The sequence below is a fragment of the Notechis scutatus genome, chromosome Z (assembly GCF_049901735.1).
Source record: "Notechis scutatus isolate UNSWTSFEM ecotype Mainland chromosome Z, rNotScu1.2, whole genome shotgun sequence".
Taxonomy (NCBI): domain Eukaryota; kingdom Metazoa; phylum Chordata; class Lepidosauria; order Squamata; family Elapidae; genus Notechis; species Notechis scutatus.
This window is the reverse complement of record NC_142025.1, coordinates 139,337,642-139,351,908: the sequence shown is the minus strand read 5'-3', so window position 1 is coordinate 139,351,908 and position 14,267 is coordinate 139,337,642. Positions and strand designations below refer to the sequence as shown.

At 40.3% G+C, this 14,267-nt stretch overlaps 1 protein-coding gene across 10 annotated transcripts in view; it reads right to left on the bottom strand.

The window, feature by feature from the left end:
• KREMEN2 (kringle containing transmembrane protein 2) overlaps positions 1-14,267 on the bottom strand; it is a 46,087-nt gene that overhangs the window by 7,298 nt on the left and 24,522 nt on the right. For all 10 annotated transcript variants that reach the window (XR_015745995.1, XR_003371774.2, XR_015745994.1 and 7 more), the window contains exons 5-6: positions 3,912-4,244; positions 2,135-2,263 (exon numbers count right to left, since the gene is read on the bottom strand). Coding sequence is in view for 1 of the 10 variants with exons in the window: in XM_026677564.2 (XP_026533349.1) it covers positions 2,135-2,263; positions 3,912-4,244 (462 nt within the window). In the remaining 9 variants the exon portion in view is untranslated. The remainder of the gene's footprint in view (positions 1-2,134; positions 2,264-3,911; positions 4,245-14,267) is intronic.

The window sequence follows — 14,267 nt, the reverse complement described above, 5'->3', positions numbered from 1 at the left end:
TCTGTTTCTTCTCCATAACCACTATTACCTGTTTACAATGACTGTATCCTTTTCCAGTGTTTTTTGTTTGTTTGTTTGTTTATCCTGTGTCTAATTTTACAGAGCACTAGATATATTTAAATAATTACCTATTGTCTTTCTAATATTTCTTTACAGGCAGTTCTTGACTTATGACCATAATGGAGCTGCCCATGATGGTCAGAAGTCATGACGATCATAAAAAGGGATCTGTCACAAAATTGATCTTTTTTTGCTCTAGTCATTAAATGAAACACCACAGTCATTTAGTGAAGCAATGATTTACTGTGGGTGTAATTGGCCAAAACCCAAAGGCAAATGTTGGGTTTTGGCAAAGTTGCAGTTGTACAACCACGGGACGTTGCAAAAACCATAAATGGGACCTGGTTTGTGAGCACCCAAAGTTGGGTCACATGACTATGGGGAGCACAATAATCAGAACTCTGAATCTGGTCAGAAGTAGCCCCCTCCAGGAGGTCTATTATAACTTCAAACTGTTGCTAAGCAACAGATCGTAAGTTGAGGACTACCTGGTATGAACTTGTTTAGAAAAATACACACTCCAAATGTGTGGCAATGAAAGAATACAGGTAGTCCTCGACTTACAACAGTTCATTTATGACAGTTCAAAGTTATAAAGGCATTGAAAAAAGTGACTTATGACTGTTTTTCACACTTAAAACTTTGTAGCATCCCCATGAAGATGTGATCAAAATTCAGATTCTTAGCAGCTGTTTCATACTTATGACTGTTGCCGTGTCCCAAGTTCACATGATCACTTTTTGCAAGCTTTTGGCAATGGGAAAGTCAGATTCACTTAACAACCATGTTACTAACTAAACAACCACAGTGATTCACTTAACAACTGTGGCAAGAAAGGTTGTAAAATGGGGCAAACTCACTTAACAAATGTCTCACTTAACAAATGTCTCACTTAACAAGCACAATTTTGGGGCTCAATTGTGGTCATAAATCGAGGACTACCTGTAGATAGCCTTGCTGCAATTCATAATCTGAGGAAGAAGGAATAGTTTGTGTAAAAATGTGAAAAGAACCCATTCCTCAATTGTTCTTATTTTCCATTTGAAAAATATGTTTTAGATACTTTTGGAATAAGTTTTAGAGCACCTCAGTGGGATTTTGTTTCTTTGTTTCAGCCAGGAATTATTTATGAGAAAGAAAAATTCTGCAAAGAATCATTAGGTAGGATACAAGGTTGGGGATCTGCTTTCCATCCATACTTATTGATCCGTTCCAAATTATAAGCCTTGAAAATATCCAAGCATCATCATCTGTGGGAGAAAATGCTGAAAGAGTGCTCTGCTTAGAACAGTACTTCTGAATTTCAGCAACTTGAAGATGTATGGACTTCAACACCCAGAATTCTCCAGCCAATGCTGTTGACTGGGGAATTCTGGACATTAAGGTCCACAAATCTTCTAGGTCGTGAGATTGAGAAACAATGACTTAGAAGATGGATGGAATATATTAATGTATTAGTCAGTATTCAGAAGGGGGAATAATATGTGTATATGTGTTGGGCGGTTTAAAAATTCTTTTTAATGGGCTTTTAAAATGCCTTGGTTGTTTTGTGTTTTGGTTTTTTGGATTTTTTGGGGGTGGGTGGGTAATTTTAACTAAAAATAAAATTATAACAGGAAGAAGATGGGCAGGCAACATTTTTAGCTTTACATTTTTCCACATCTGGAAGGCTTTAAAAAGGCTTTAAAATGCAAAAAAAAAGTGGATTAAACCTTGGTATGCTTCATCTTTTAAGCATATTTTGAGAGCAAAATCAGACAAGGGCAGTTTTAAGCACTGTGATCTGGTGATTCTAAAAAAAACTGAGTCTGAAGATGTATGCCAAACAGTGGTACATACAATTGGCTCACCCTAGATTCAGACGAAAGAAATAGATAGGAAAAAGAATTAAGTACATTTCATCTTGCAAATGAATTATCTGCTTCGAATTCCTCTCTTTCAAATATTGTAAATTTAAGGGTATAACTAGAATGGCTCAAAGGGTTCCTTGGTCCAAGGCAGTGTCAAAGAATCTGTTTATATAACATATAACAGCTTCATAGTATAATACATCCCATCCAATCTAGTCCTTTACCTCCTACCCCAATGGCAGAGTCATTGGCACTGTAGGTCCATGTTGAATTCAGCCAATCAGAAGAGGTAGGGATCAGACGGGATCCATCCCCTGGAAAGGTCCGTAAATTGACAGAGGAAGCTTTCAATCCTGGAAGGAAATCAGAATCATGAATCACAAAGGACTTTACAGTGGATTTTCAACTTAACTTCTTATCAAAATCTCAGGCTTTCTTCATATGTTAAAACAGTAACACCAGCCTTACCAATTTTGCCATGATGAGAGCTGTAGCAAGAGCAGGTTGCACAAATGCAAGAAATGCAGCTCATTAGTAACTTTTTGGAACTGGCCTAGAGTCTTCCCCATACAGAGACCATTTTTCAATTAGTGGAAGTTATGGACTGCTGCTTTAGAAGAAGATTGAATAAAATACAAGAATTTAAATCAGCCAACCAAACAAAAACTTCACTGCAAAAGGAGCCAGTTCAAAGCATCTTTAAGATTTGGAGACGCTCAAAAGCAAAATGTCCATTTGACCTTTCCTTCACAATGCACAATATATCGATTTAGCTTTTCTTCTTATTACTGAGATGACAACTACTGATGAAAACCACTCATTTCAACGACCAAACCATACCTTGTGAAAGCCTGGGACAATTGTGTCCCCGCAACCTTGCAAATTCATCTCTGCCCATCTCTATTAAAAGAGATCTCTGGTGACACAGCCAGATTACTGATCACGGGCTACAGAAAGATTCAAAGGGATGTCAAGAGAAACTGGCCTACATGAACCTTTGGGGATATTACAAAAATTACTTACACTACATGTAAAAATGTAATTAGAAAAAATGTAATTTAAAAAATTGGGGACATTACAAAAAAGATGTTGAGACTTTGGAAAAAGTGCAGAGAATAGTAGTAGCTAGGATGATTAGAGGCCTGGAGACTAAAACAGATGAAGAATGGGTGCAGGAATTGGGTATGGCTAGTCTGGAGAAAAGAAAGACTAGGGGTGACATGATAATAGTATTTGAGAGGCTGCCACAAAGAGGAAGGGGTCAACTTATTTTCCAAAGCACCGGAGGGCAGGACAATAAACAATGGATGGAAACTAATCAAGGAGAGAAAAAACCTGGAATTAAGGAGAAACTTCCTAACAGTGAGAACAATTAACCAGTGGAACGGCTTGCCTTCAGAAGTTGTAGATGCTTCATCACTGGAGGTTTTTGAGAAGGGACTAGACAGTCACTTGTCTGGAATGGTATAGAGTCTCCTGCTTGAGAAGGGGGTTGGACTAGAAGACCTCCAAGGTCCCTTCCAGCTCTATCCTGATTGATTGATTGATTTAGGAAGAAACATGTTTCATATAGGCCAGATAGCAATAGATCTGGGTAATAGATTTCTGGAGTTTCTCAAGGAATCCTGAAATATTTTCCAAGGCAGAACATCTGTATTCCTAATACATGTGGATCTAGGTTCTACTAATTTGGGAAACAAGCACAAAAGGCATTGGATTGAGCCCAGAATGCAAGGATAAGATGTCACTAGTACAAGTGAGTACAATTTACCACGCAGGTCATAGGCGTCTATGGTTACATTGCCTGAAAAGTTGACTTCATTTCCCTTACTAAGATGGTTGCCCCTGTCCCCCTCTGTAAGCAGGGCCACTTGGGAGACAGAAGGGGAGGGGGAGAGAGAAAGAGCTCCTATGGAACATCATCAGGTAAGTTTTAGAACTTTCCTCTAACATTTTAGTCAGGTGACAGCATCATCCAGGAAGCCAAAGTTCCGTGCCTACCTCGATACAAGATGGCAAAGCCTTGGGCTTGCAGAAACTGGTCTGATTGGAAGGAGAGAGAAAGACAGTCCGTGGGGAACAGCAGAGGTACAGCTGGCCTTCGGCGCCCATCAAACTGGGCCAGTAAAAGATTGCTATGTCCATCCCGGACCTCTAGGTGGTCGTTTGGATCACGAACGTCAAAGATCCGGAAGCTGAGCTCTATAGAATCACAACCTGCAGGATAAAGGACCCAGCTGCAGTTGCTGTTGGCTTCATAGTCATCTGGGAACTGAGGAGAGTAGATCACTCCAGACAGATCACTGAAGTTCCCCTGACAGGCCCCCATGGAGACTGGAACGGGAGGAGAAAAATCAGAATAGAATTGAAATCAATATTAAAGGAAAACCATCTGATGAATCGAGTTCATCTTCAGGTTATGAAATTTAAATATTTTTAAATTTTTAAAAATGCTGAAATACAGAGAAGTGCAACATCAACATAAAAGGGTACTTAGTATAATATATATAATGATGAAAATAAATGTAACAGAACAGAAAATAAAAAGTTAATTTTAAAAGATCCAAATGCATGTAAAATCCATTCTATGTTGAAACGAGATTATTTCAGTTCTTATGATTAAATCTAGACCATATAGAAACCTATTGCTTCACCTTCTTATTTTTGGAATAAAAAGATTTCAAAGATAGACAACAGAACTCATATGCTGAATCAATATGCGGACTCATATCAGGAAGATAAGCTTTATTTAAATTATACACTTTACCAAAACCTAGGTTTAGAATATAGCCAAACCTCTTCATAAAACACCAAATTCCTTGTTTTAGGAATATAATAAATATTTCATTTACACTCCATTTCTTTTCAAAATGATTTTAAAAGTATTTATAATGCCAGTACAAAAAAATCTAATGTCCAACATTTTTAAAACTTTCAGAAGTCTGGTAGACATCAAATAATGTTATGTTGAATTTCTTAAATTCTTAAAAATAATTATGTTTATTAAAAATTATGATTATTTTTTTAAAAAAAGCTGCACCTTGATTTTTCCAAAATTGGATATTCCAATTCTTCATTCCACAATACAGATATGTAATTAAAGCTAGTCATCCTTCTATTTTTTAAATTCATATAAAACTGAATTGTTGGGTTCATTTTAAGTGCTGCATCTTTTAAGGATCTCAAGACTCCAGGTACTTCTAAAACTGCTAAAAGCATCTGGATTGTGCTGTTTTGTCAGTACATGTTTCAACAATATATACTGCCAAACAGATGTTATGGGTAAATCATATTCAGAATACAGTCCCTCAAAATATTTAAAACAACTACTAAAAATCAACTAACAAGGTATTTATCCTTTGTTTGGCCCAGATATTCAAGCTGAAGATCCTCTTCTCTATTTTCAAATTTGGATAATTCAGCATTAGTTTCCTATGTGATTTTGCGTCAAAACATAAACACTTTCCTACCTTTCAAATATGTTTAGAGAGAAATCCACACAATGATTTAATGTCATTTGTGACTTCAGAGAATATCTCTTAAACTAATTAATATTGAAGGATTTTGATCAATCGAAAATGTCTAATTAGATTAGTGACTGGTCGAAGTTACAATGGCAATAAAAAAGCGACTTACAATCAATTTTCACCCTTATGACCATTGCAGCATCTCATGGTCACATGATTTACATTCAGATGCTTGACAATTAACTCACATTTATGGCGGTTGCAGAATTCCCAGGGTCATGTGATTCCTCTTTTGAGACCTTCTGACAAGCAGAGCCAATGGGGAAGCTGGATTTACTTAACAACCGCATTACTAACTTAACAACTGCAGTGATTCTATTTACAAACATGGCAAGAGAAGTCGTAAAATGGGACAATACTCATTTAACCAATTTCTCACTTAGCAACATCAATTTTGAGCTCAACTGTGGTTGGAAGTTGAGGACTACCTGTAGTCTTTTTATAGTAAATAGAGGTTTGTACAGCAGTAGTCTTCAATTACCAACAGTAATTGGAATTGGAAACTCTGTTGCTAAGTGACTGCATTTAAAGTGTGACATTACATGACCACGCTGAACTTATGACAGCAATTCTCACAGTCCCAGTTGTTTGATGAATCTTGCAAAGGTTACAATGTCCCATAGCCATGTACTCAGCATGTGAGACTTCCTGCTGGCTTCCCCATTGACTTTGCTTGTCGGAAATCAACAGCAAAGGTCACAAGTAGCAATCATGTGACTGCAATATATTGTGACATGTGAGGTGGTCCTCCTCATTCAGTCCCATCATAACTTTGAATGTTTGAATGAATATTTTTTAAACAAGGGCTACCTATCATCTTAGCTGATGTCTTGTCAGTAAACTTTTATTGTTCATCTCTTGTGAAATTGGACTATTTGTCAAAAGGAGGAAAGAAAGGCTGAAATTCCTTGAGTCCATGCTCCTAGGCCAGTCTCAGCCTTTCAAGGTGGATTAGCCTAAGAAACTCAGGTCATGCAGGTCAATATACTCCTTTATTCAGGGGTGGGCTTCAATTTTTTTAGCAAGGGGATCTCTGCCCTAATGACTGGCTGGGTGGGCATAGCTGGATGGTCATGTGATTGTGTGGGCATGGCTAGGTGGTCATGTGACTGGGCGGGTATGGCCAACTCAACGTCACTTCTTTGTCCTAATTACCTAAAAAGGATATCTACCAAAAAGTTGTTTAATGTTTTGTGCATTTAATACTTAAATAAAAGACTAAGTGAAACCAGGCTTAATAACAGTGACTGTGAGAGGAATCTTGGAGTTTCTGGGTTACGTGATTCTTATTATTTCTGAGTTACGTGATTCTTATTATTTGGGAATTAATCCCCTTGGAGGCTTTTGGCTATGTTATCTGATTTTTTCAATGGCTCTCGCTGAGTGGATTGTTTATCTAGCTTGCAACAGTTTTATGAAGTGTGAAATGCTCTTGGCTGAATGCCCAGAAGTTCAATTAAGCCTATTAAGAGCTTTCCCTTGCTGCTTGTCTTTCTGAGGTTATTGGGAGCTCTCTGAGCCCCACAGAGTCTTAGCTAGGGACTCACCAGAGCCCCTGCAAGCCCCCAAGAGCCCACCCCTGCCTTTATTGCAAGGTTACAGTAATAGAATCTTGCAACTCTGAATACATCTTTCCCCTCTATTCTGTATCCTGAAGACAATCTTGGACCTTGGTACATACAACATCAGTTGGGAAAGGTTCGCTGTTGGTGGGAAGTGAATCTCGTACTTTAGGTCGTACAACGTCAGTTGCATAACTGATGTGTAGAGTCTCTGGTTGAGATTCCTCCCTGTATTCCCTTGGTGGTGGGAGACTTCTAGGTATCAGAGGCAGTTCTGCCTGCTCATTTCGAAGCGAGTGCTGCTCATCCATGTAGGCCTTGACCGTGTATCTGGGCTCTCTTCTCCCAACTCTTTGAGGTCAAAGTTGAGGGAAGCAGCATTGGCCGCCTTCTGTCATGCTGCGGCTGGTGCTGTTTTCATTGCTGTCTCTCTTTGTAAGTAAGTCCACTTGGGCCTAAGTAACTCCACTTGGGCCTGAGCTTTGGCCATTTCAGCTTTCTGCCGTATCACCTCTGTCGTAATACGCAAATCTGCCTCTGCTACTGCAGCTTCAACTTGGCTTCTACAGCTCGTTTGGCATAGCTGGCTGCCTCATAGGCCTTAGATGCACCACTACGATGGGAGGATGCTCTGGAAGGATGGTGAGAGCTGGTAGCAAAGAATTGGCGCGAGACACTGGAACCTGCCTGTGATCTAGCCGATTTGGGATGGAGGGAGGAGGGTTTCTTAGAGTGGTGGGAAGAAGGCACATGTGATTGAGGAGCTATATCAGATGTGGCCTGCTCCCTTGATGCTACTTCCTGCCGAAGTGCATTGTGGAGCGCTGCCTGGAGGGCTGTCTTGCTTGCCTCGACACAGTCTTTGCATCCCTTGTGAAACTCCTTGAAGCATTGGACATGTTGTAGGAGTTTGGGGTCACCCAGTCTTGACTGGATGGACTTGATGTTCTCTTCGCTGCATCTCCACCGTGCGAGAAGGGCATCTAGATCAATTAGCAATGTGTGGAGTTTCTCGGGGGGCAGCTTGTGTTTTGAGGCATCACAGATCTTCTCAAGCTCCACCCAGGAGTCTGTGTAGTGGCGATATTGCTTCTCCCAATCGTTCCTCAAGTGTTCTTCCATGGGTTTCGTAAGCTTCTTACTCTTTCTGAGGGTGTAGGCTTTCGGAGGTATCGCCGCTTCCGTAGAGATTTGGACATCTGAAACTGGGTTTCGGGAACAGGCTCCATATTTACAGCAAGGGTGGGTGGAGGGTTCAAGTCCTCTGGTACTTCAGGGACATCCGTCATGGCTGAAGCAGTTACCATGTTTCAAATTGGTAAAAGGTGACTTTTGGAAAATTTAGTGATTTTCCATGTAATTCCCTTTTTTTGTAGGGTGTGCTGAAAGCAGGTAGCAGAAAGTAGAATTGCTGCTGGATTTAATACTTCAGCACGTAGGTGGAGTTGCAGAGTCTGGGCGATGCTAGCACAGCACACAGTATAGCAGTTTCTAGGGTGCGATGTGTGCTTGCTACACAAGGGGGAACTAGAGGTTGCATAGCAAAGTCTGAGACTTCGAGGGCTAAATGCAGAAATATGCGTAGCGAAGTCTGAAGACTTGGAAGCTAAACGCAAAAATATGCCTGTTAGTGTCGCTTGCTCCACAAGGTGGCAGTAGAGGTTGCGTAGCGAAGTCAGAAGACTGGATGGCTAAACGCAGAAATATGCATGGAAGACACTGTTGCTACGCCCATGTTAGGTTGCAGTTAATCCTGGAACCTTGAATTAAATTGATAAATTGTCCACAATAATTGCAAAAAGGAATTATCATTGGATAAACACTCTGGTCAAATTTGAGAAACTGTGTAAAAAAAATAATCAAACTCTGGGAAATTTCTCCTTGAGCCCCAGATGTAGCTGTGGGCTGCTTTGCTTAGGTCTGTTAGGTTGCAGTTAATCTTGGAACATTTGAATTAAATTGATTAAATTGTCCACAATAATTGCAAAAAGGGATTATCATTGCAAGCACGTATTGGTAAACTCTGAGAAATTTCTTCTTGACAACGAAATGGTGCTGTGGGATGCTTTGCTTGAGTCTATGTGGGCGGGGTGAACTCCAGAGGAATTTATGTTTCCTTGCTGGAAGAAAAACCAATCAATCGAATACAACACTCCAAAGGTTTGCTTGCAGTGTTATATGTATTTTTTTAATTGTTTAATAAATATAGGGGAACATGAAGAAATTTTAAGGTTTTGAACAGAAAAAGAAATTGTTCCTTTTTAAAACGTTGCTAGGATTAGCCTTCTTTGCTTTGAAGATGGTCTGTCAATAATGAATTATGACCCCCAATAAAACGGCTAGAGTAGTTGTAAAAATAGCTGGAGAGGCTTCTCTTATTGCCTCTGAGCTGGAAAAATGCAAAGCCTTTCAGCTGAAATGAGCAGGGCAAAATTAGTTTTCCTCTCTAGAAATGCCAGCAAGATTTCTGAAACTTTCTCATTGCATTTGGAAAGGATGAATACAGGGATGGATGAGATATACTTGGCCCCTCCCTTTCTTTTACAAATTGGTCTTTCTGAGTTAGGAGTTGTAATTTGAGACACAGCACTTCTTTCGCCCCTTCCTGGCTTGATACGAAGACAAAGGAATCCTGCCTCAGTAAAGGAAGAGGAAAAAAAAGGATCGAAGGAGGCAAATTTGATTGCTTTTGAAAGCCAAAGCATAGGATATTTGAAAAGTCTCTTGCGTAAAAGGGGAAGGGGGGTATTCTTGCCCCTCCCTGCAATTCAAACTGAGGCACAGAGCTTAGCATTCCACATTCTCTCCTGGCTTCAACATTACTTTGCTTTATCACAAATCCAAATTAACTGTCTTTATACTGATGGGCTTCAGGACTTCAAATAACCATATTTTTACTATTCTGTATCCTGTACAGATGCAGATAGATTAACTCCACAAAACATCCATAACAAAGTACTTTTATTGGTTCATCAGGTATCCTCATAACTCACATTTGTGACAAAGTTCTTCTTTAATGACCAATCCTTTGCATAACTTGTAGGTAAAAAGATGGTTTACCTCCTATTCTTTTTCTCCCATCTTGTAACGATAGAAGTAGAACAGTTACCATGAGTCCATGAGTTCAGCCAAGAGTGAGGAAAACTCCCCCAACCCATCGAAGGTCAATTTAGTGACCAATTAGGATTACAGATGTGATCACATGACATGGACTACATTTCCCAGGATACCTTAACTACATTTACCCTTAAGGGAACAGCTCACAATTGCTACCTAACTATCCAATCCCCATACACTGGCAGGACAGCACACCCTCCCTCTTTTTATCTTCTTGAAAACCAGGGAGGGGCCTGCCTGAGATATTTATGCATACTACATTCTTGCTCTGGGCTGAGGCCTGTTTTATCTGCTATGCCTCTTCCTCCTATCCCTTAAAGTCATTTCCTCTTCCCCCATGACCAGCAGGTTGCATTATAAAATTTAATTTCCCCCCCAATTGCTATTGCCAGCAAGACAAGATAGGTGGTGAAAAAACTCTTTCACATACACAACAGGACTGTGAAGATGTCCATAAAGTATTGCCTGGGAACCAGTGAGAATTGCCCAGCCACTATAAGTAGCAAGAGTTAAGGTCCAGATATGAGTATCCTAGAAGAGACGAGATTTCCAACATTTCCATGTTTCTGCTACACCTCTCTTAATAACTCTGTTGAACTCTCATAAAACTGGAGAAAGGGGTTCCTCTCATTTTTAAATGTATCCCATCTCCTGCTAGTGTATAACCAATATTCTTGCCCTCACATATCCTTCTTCTTAGTTATTAGATTTATACCCTATTTTACTCACATACAATTCCAGGAAAAGGTGTTCACAGCAAGCGCTATGTGCATGCCTAAGTATGCTCAAAATTCAGTGTAGACCTCTGAACCTGGACTGCTGCATAGCCTTTATGATTATAGAGGGCTGGTGAAAACTGAATGGGAGCAACTTGCCTAAGGCTAAGCAGTAAACACTTGGCTGAACCAAGCTTGTCAACAACTACAGTACTACATCCCAGATCATAACGTTAAAGGCAATTAACAGGGAGTATTAAACATTGCATCCAACTATCATGGAACTGTTATAACCTGGCCAAAGGTAAGATCCACCTACATGAACAGTTGGATCTTTTCCTATGCAAGCAATATTCTTATATTTTGCAGCTGGCTCAGATTTAACAATTATGCTTCATCAGCTCATCCATTTCTGTGTGCAACCTGAGATAAGAGGAAGGTGGAACCCAGGAATGCAGCTGTTTAGAAGAACTATATGCATAATATAATACTCTGCATAGGTAGGTAGCTCCCTTTGAGGGGATGTACAAGTGTTGATTAAACTATTCTCAATTTTACAGAACTTTTGCAGAGCACCTATTCTACTTCCCAGTCCTATTCTCCCACCCCCACTAAATTTGGAAACAGACCTGAGATTGTTGGCACTCCCTGGAACTCTGAGGACAGGCAAGAATACCATAAGCCAACCCCTCAAGCTAACCAAAAGGTGAGCACACAAAAATACCATTCTTTCAGAATTGTACCCTGAGCTACAGCAGTTCCAAAGTCACAAACTCCTCTTGTATCTTATCCCAACTGAAGGGGAGGGAACCAAATTGCTAAGCCCACCGCCATGTTTTCCATACACAGTCTTTTTTGTTGTTGTTGTTGCTGGGCATTTTGTAAAAACATCCCTAAACTACTGGTCCTAGGGAAAATTTCTTTTACAGGTATTCCTCAACTTATGACCTCATTGTTGACCTCAAAATTTATGTTGCTAAGTAAAAAAAATGTTAATAAGTTTTGGTCCATTTTATGACTTTTCTTTCCACAGTTGTTAAGTGAATCACTGCAGTTGTTAAATTAATAACACATTTTTAAGTGAATCTTAAACGTGACTTTGCTTGTCAGAAGGTCACAAAACAGGATCATATGACCCCAGGACACTGCAACTATCATAAATGTGAATCAGTTGTCAAGCACCTGAATGTAGATCATGTGACCATGAGGATGCTACAATGGTCATAAGTGTGGAAAATGGCCGTAAGTCACTTTTTTCAGTGCCGTTGTAACTTTGAATGGTCACTAAATGAACTAGTGTAAGTTGAGGACTGCCTGTACATGCATTTTTTTTTCTGCATATAAATTCTCAAAGTCAGCATAATCCCGTAGGGTGCTACCTGCCCTTCTGTGGAAACTTGTTTAAAGAAGGTGGAAAAATATTGCAGGGCAGTTTTGCGCTATGGTGAAACTTGCTAGGAGAATTAAGATTGGGTTCCCTGATAGGGTTGCAAAATCCATTAGATTTTGAGGTTTCTCAACCAGAAGGATGTATAATAATGGTGGCATGCTGGAGCAGTCAACGTGGAATGTAATTCTCCTCCCCAAGTTGAGAAACAGCCTAAAAGATAAAGTCAAGGATGCCAAAAAAGTGCAAAACAACCAGGCTCTAGTTAAGATGAGGCAGGCATATTAACAGTCCTGAAATTCCAACCTCTGAAAGGTTTGGGCTAGGGAAAAAAGATCAGCTATAGGTAGTCCTTGACTTATAGTGTAATTGAGCCTGGAAAGAGGTAAGACTTACATCATGGTACACTCACCCAGTTTCTGTCAATCTGACCCTTCTTGCCAATTCATCCAGATGCTGTCCAAAACCAGGTTCTCTGATAGATGGAATTTAATACACAAAGGATGCTAATTTGAGGATTGCTATCTTAGCACCAGTTTGGCGTTGTGATCAAGGCATCAGGGTAGAAACTGAGAGACCATGAGTTTTAGTCCCACCTTAGCCACAAATCCAAGTGGATGATCTTGTACCAATCACTCTTTCTCAGCCCTAAGGAAGAAGGCAATGGCAAATCACTTCCCAAAAATCTTGCCAAGAAAATTGTAGCGACTTGCCCAGGCAATCTCTAAAAATCAAGTATGATTGAATAGAAGAAAGGGAGGGGGAAACCTCCTAGCCAATGCCAAGTGGAGAAGTAAGAGTCCTTGGTATAGAAAAACTGTCCATCCGAACCTCCATAGAGCTCCAGCACTGCAAATCAGTTGTAGGAACTCATTGCCATGATGTCAATTGCTGGACTAGCATGACAGCTATGCCTGAAGAGATCCTCAGTTGGCCATGAATTTGGAAGGCAGAAAAAAGATGTTCACTGGATTCTAGGTTAGGGAGACACTCAGCTGTTTAGAGCAGTGTTTCTCAACTTTGGCAACTTTAAGATGTGTGGACTTCAACTCCCAGAATTCCTCAACCAGCATGCTCAGTCAGAGAATGGTTACCTAGGACTACCTTTAACAAATGTTTGTAAGGAGAAGGGATTTCCGGTAGCACAAAAGCTGAAGCTCTTGACAACTGAAGCCATTCTCTCCCAGGCAATTGACTTGTTGAACTCAGGGACTGGCAGAATGAGTTTAAACATGGCAAAATATCTGCAGCCATTGCAAAGAAGGCACAACTAGATTGTCTGATTGTGGAGAAGCTGGACAAGCAGGGGTGGGATCTGACAAGGTTAACTACCAGTTCGTTGCGCGTGTGTGTAAATCTTCGTCAGCTTGCTGTCTGGACAGCTGAGTAGCGCTGTGTGCAGGGAAGCAGCGTTTGAAAAAGCACTTTTTTCCTGCTTTTTCAACTGCAGCTGTGCCTCGCATGGCAGCTGAGGTTGAAAAAGCAGGAAATAAAAGGTCAGGTAAGAGTCCGGGCAGGCAGGTGGGCCAAAACAGCAGTAGACATAGAACTGGTTCTATGTCTGCTGCTTTTCAGAGCTACCGGTTCTACAGAGCTGGACAGAACCAGTAGAATCCCACCCCTGTGGACAAGGGTATGTTTTACTCACTCACATCCCTTTTGGCCTCTTTTTCATCACCCCATGTAGTCACAGGTATATTTGCGTGAAAATCAGAATGCAGATGACGCTAAAGAAAATCTATTCTTCTTTAGGATGTCACCTAGATCTCAGAATTGGCCATTAATTCCTCCTGAATCTAGTTGCAACTATCCAGGAGAAGATAATTTAATTTAATCTAATCCTAATTAAATCTGGAATTGTTTAGAACAAAATGTGAAATATCTGGATCACCTTAAGCTACCTTTCCTATTCACATAGTAAGCAACTATAACCAGCCAAAGGGATTGATCAAATATGTCAGGGGTGTAAAACATAAGGCCCGTGAGCCAGATCTGGCCCATGATGTGGTCAGATCCGGCCCATGGGGCCATCTCGGAAAATGTAAGGG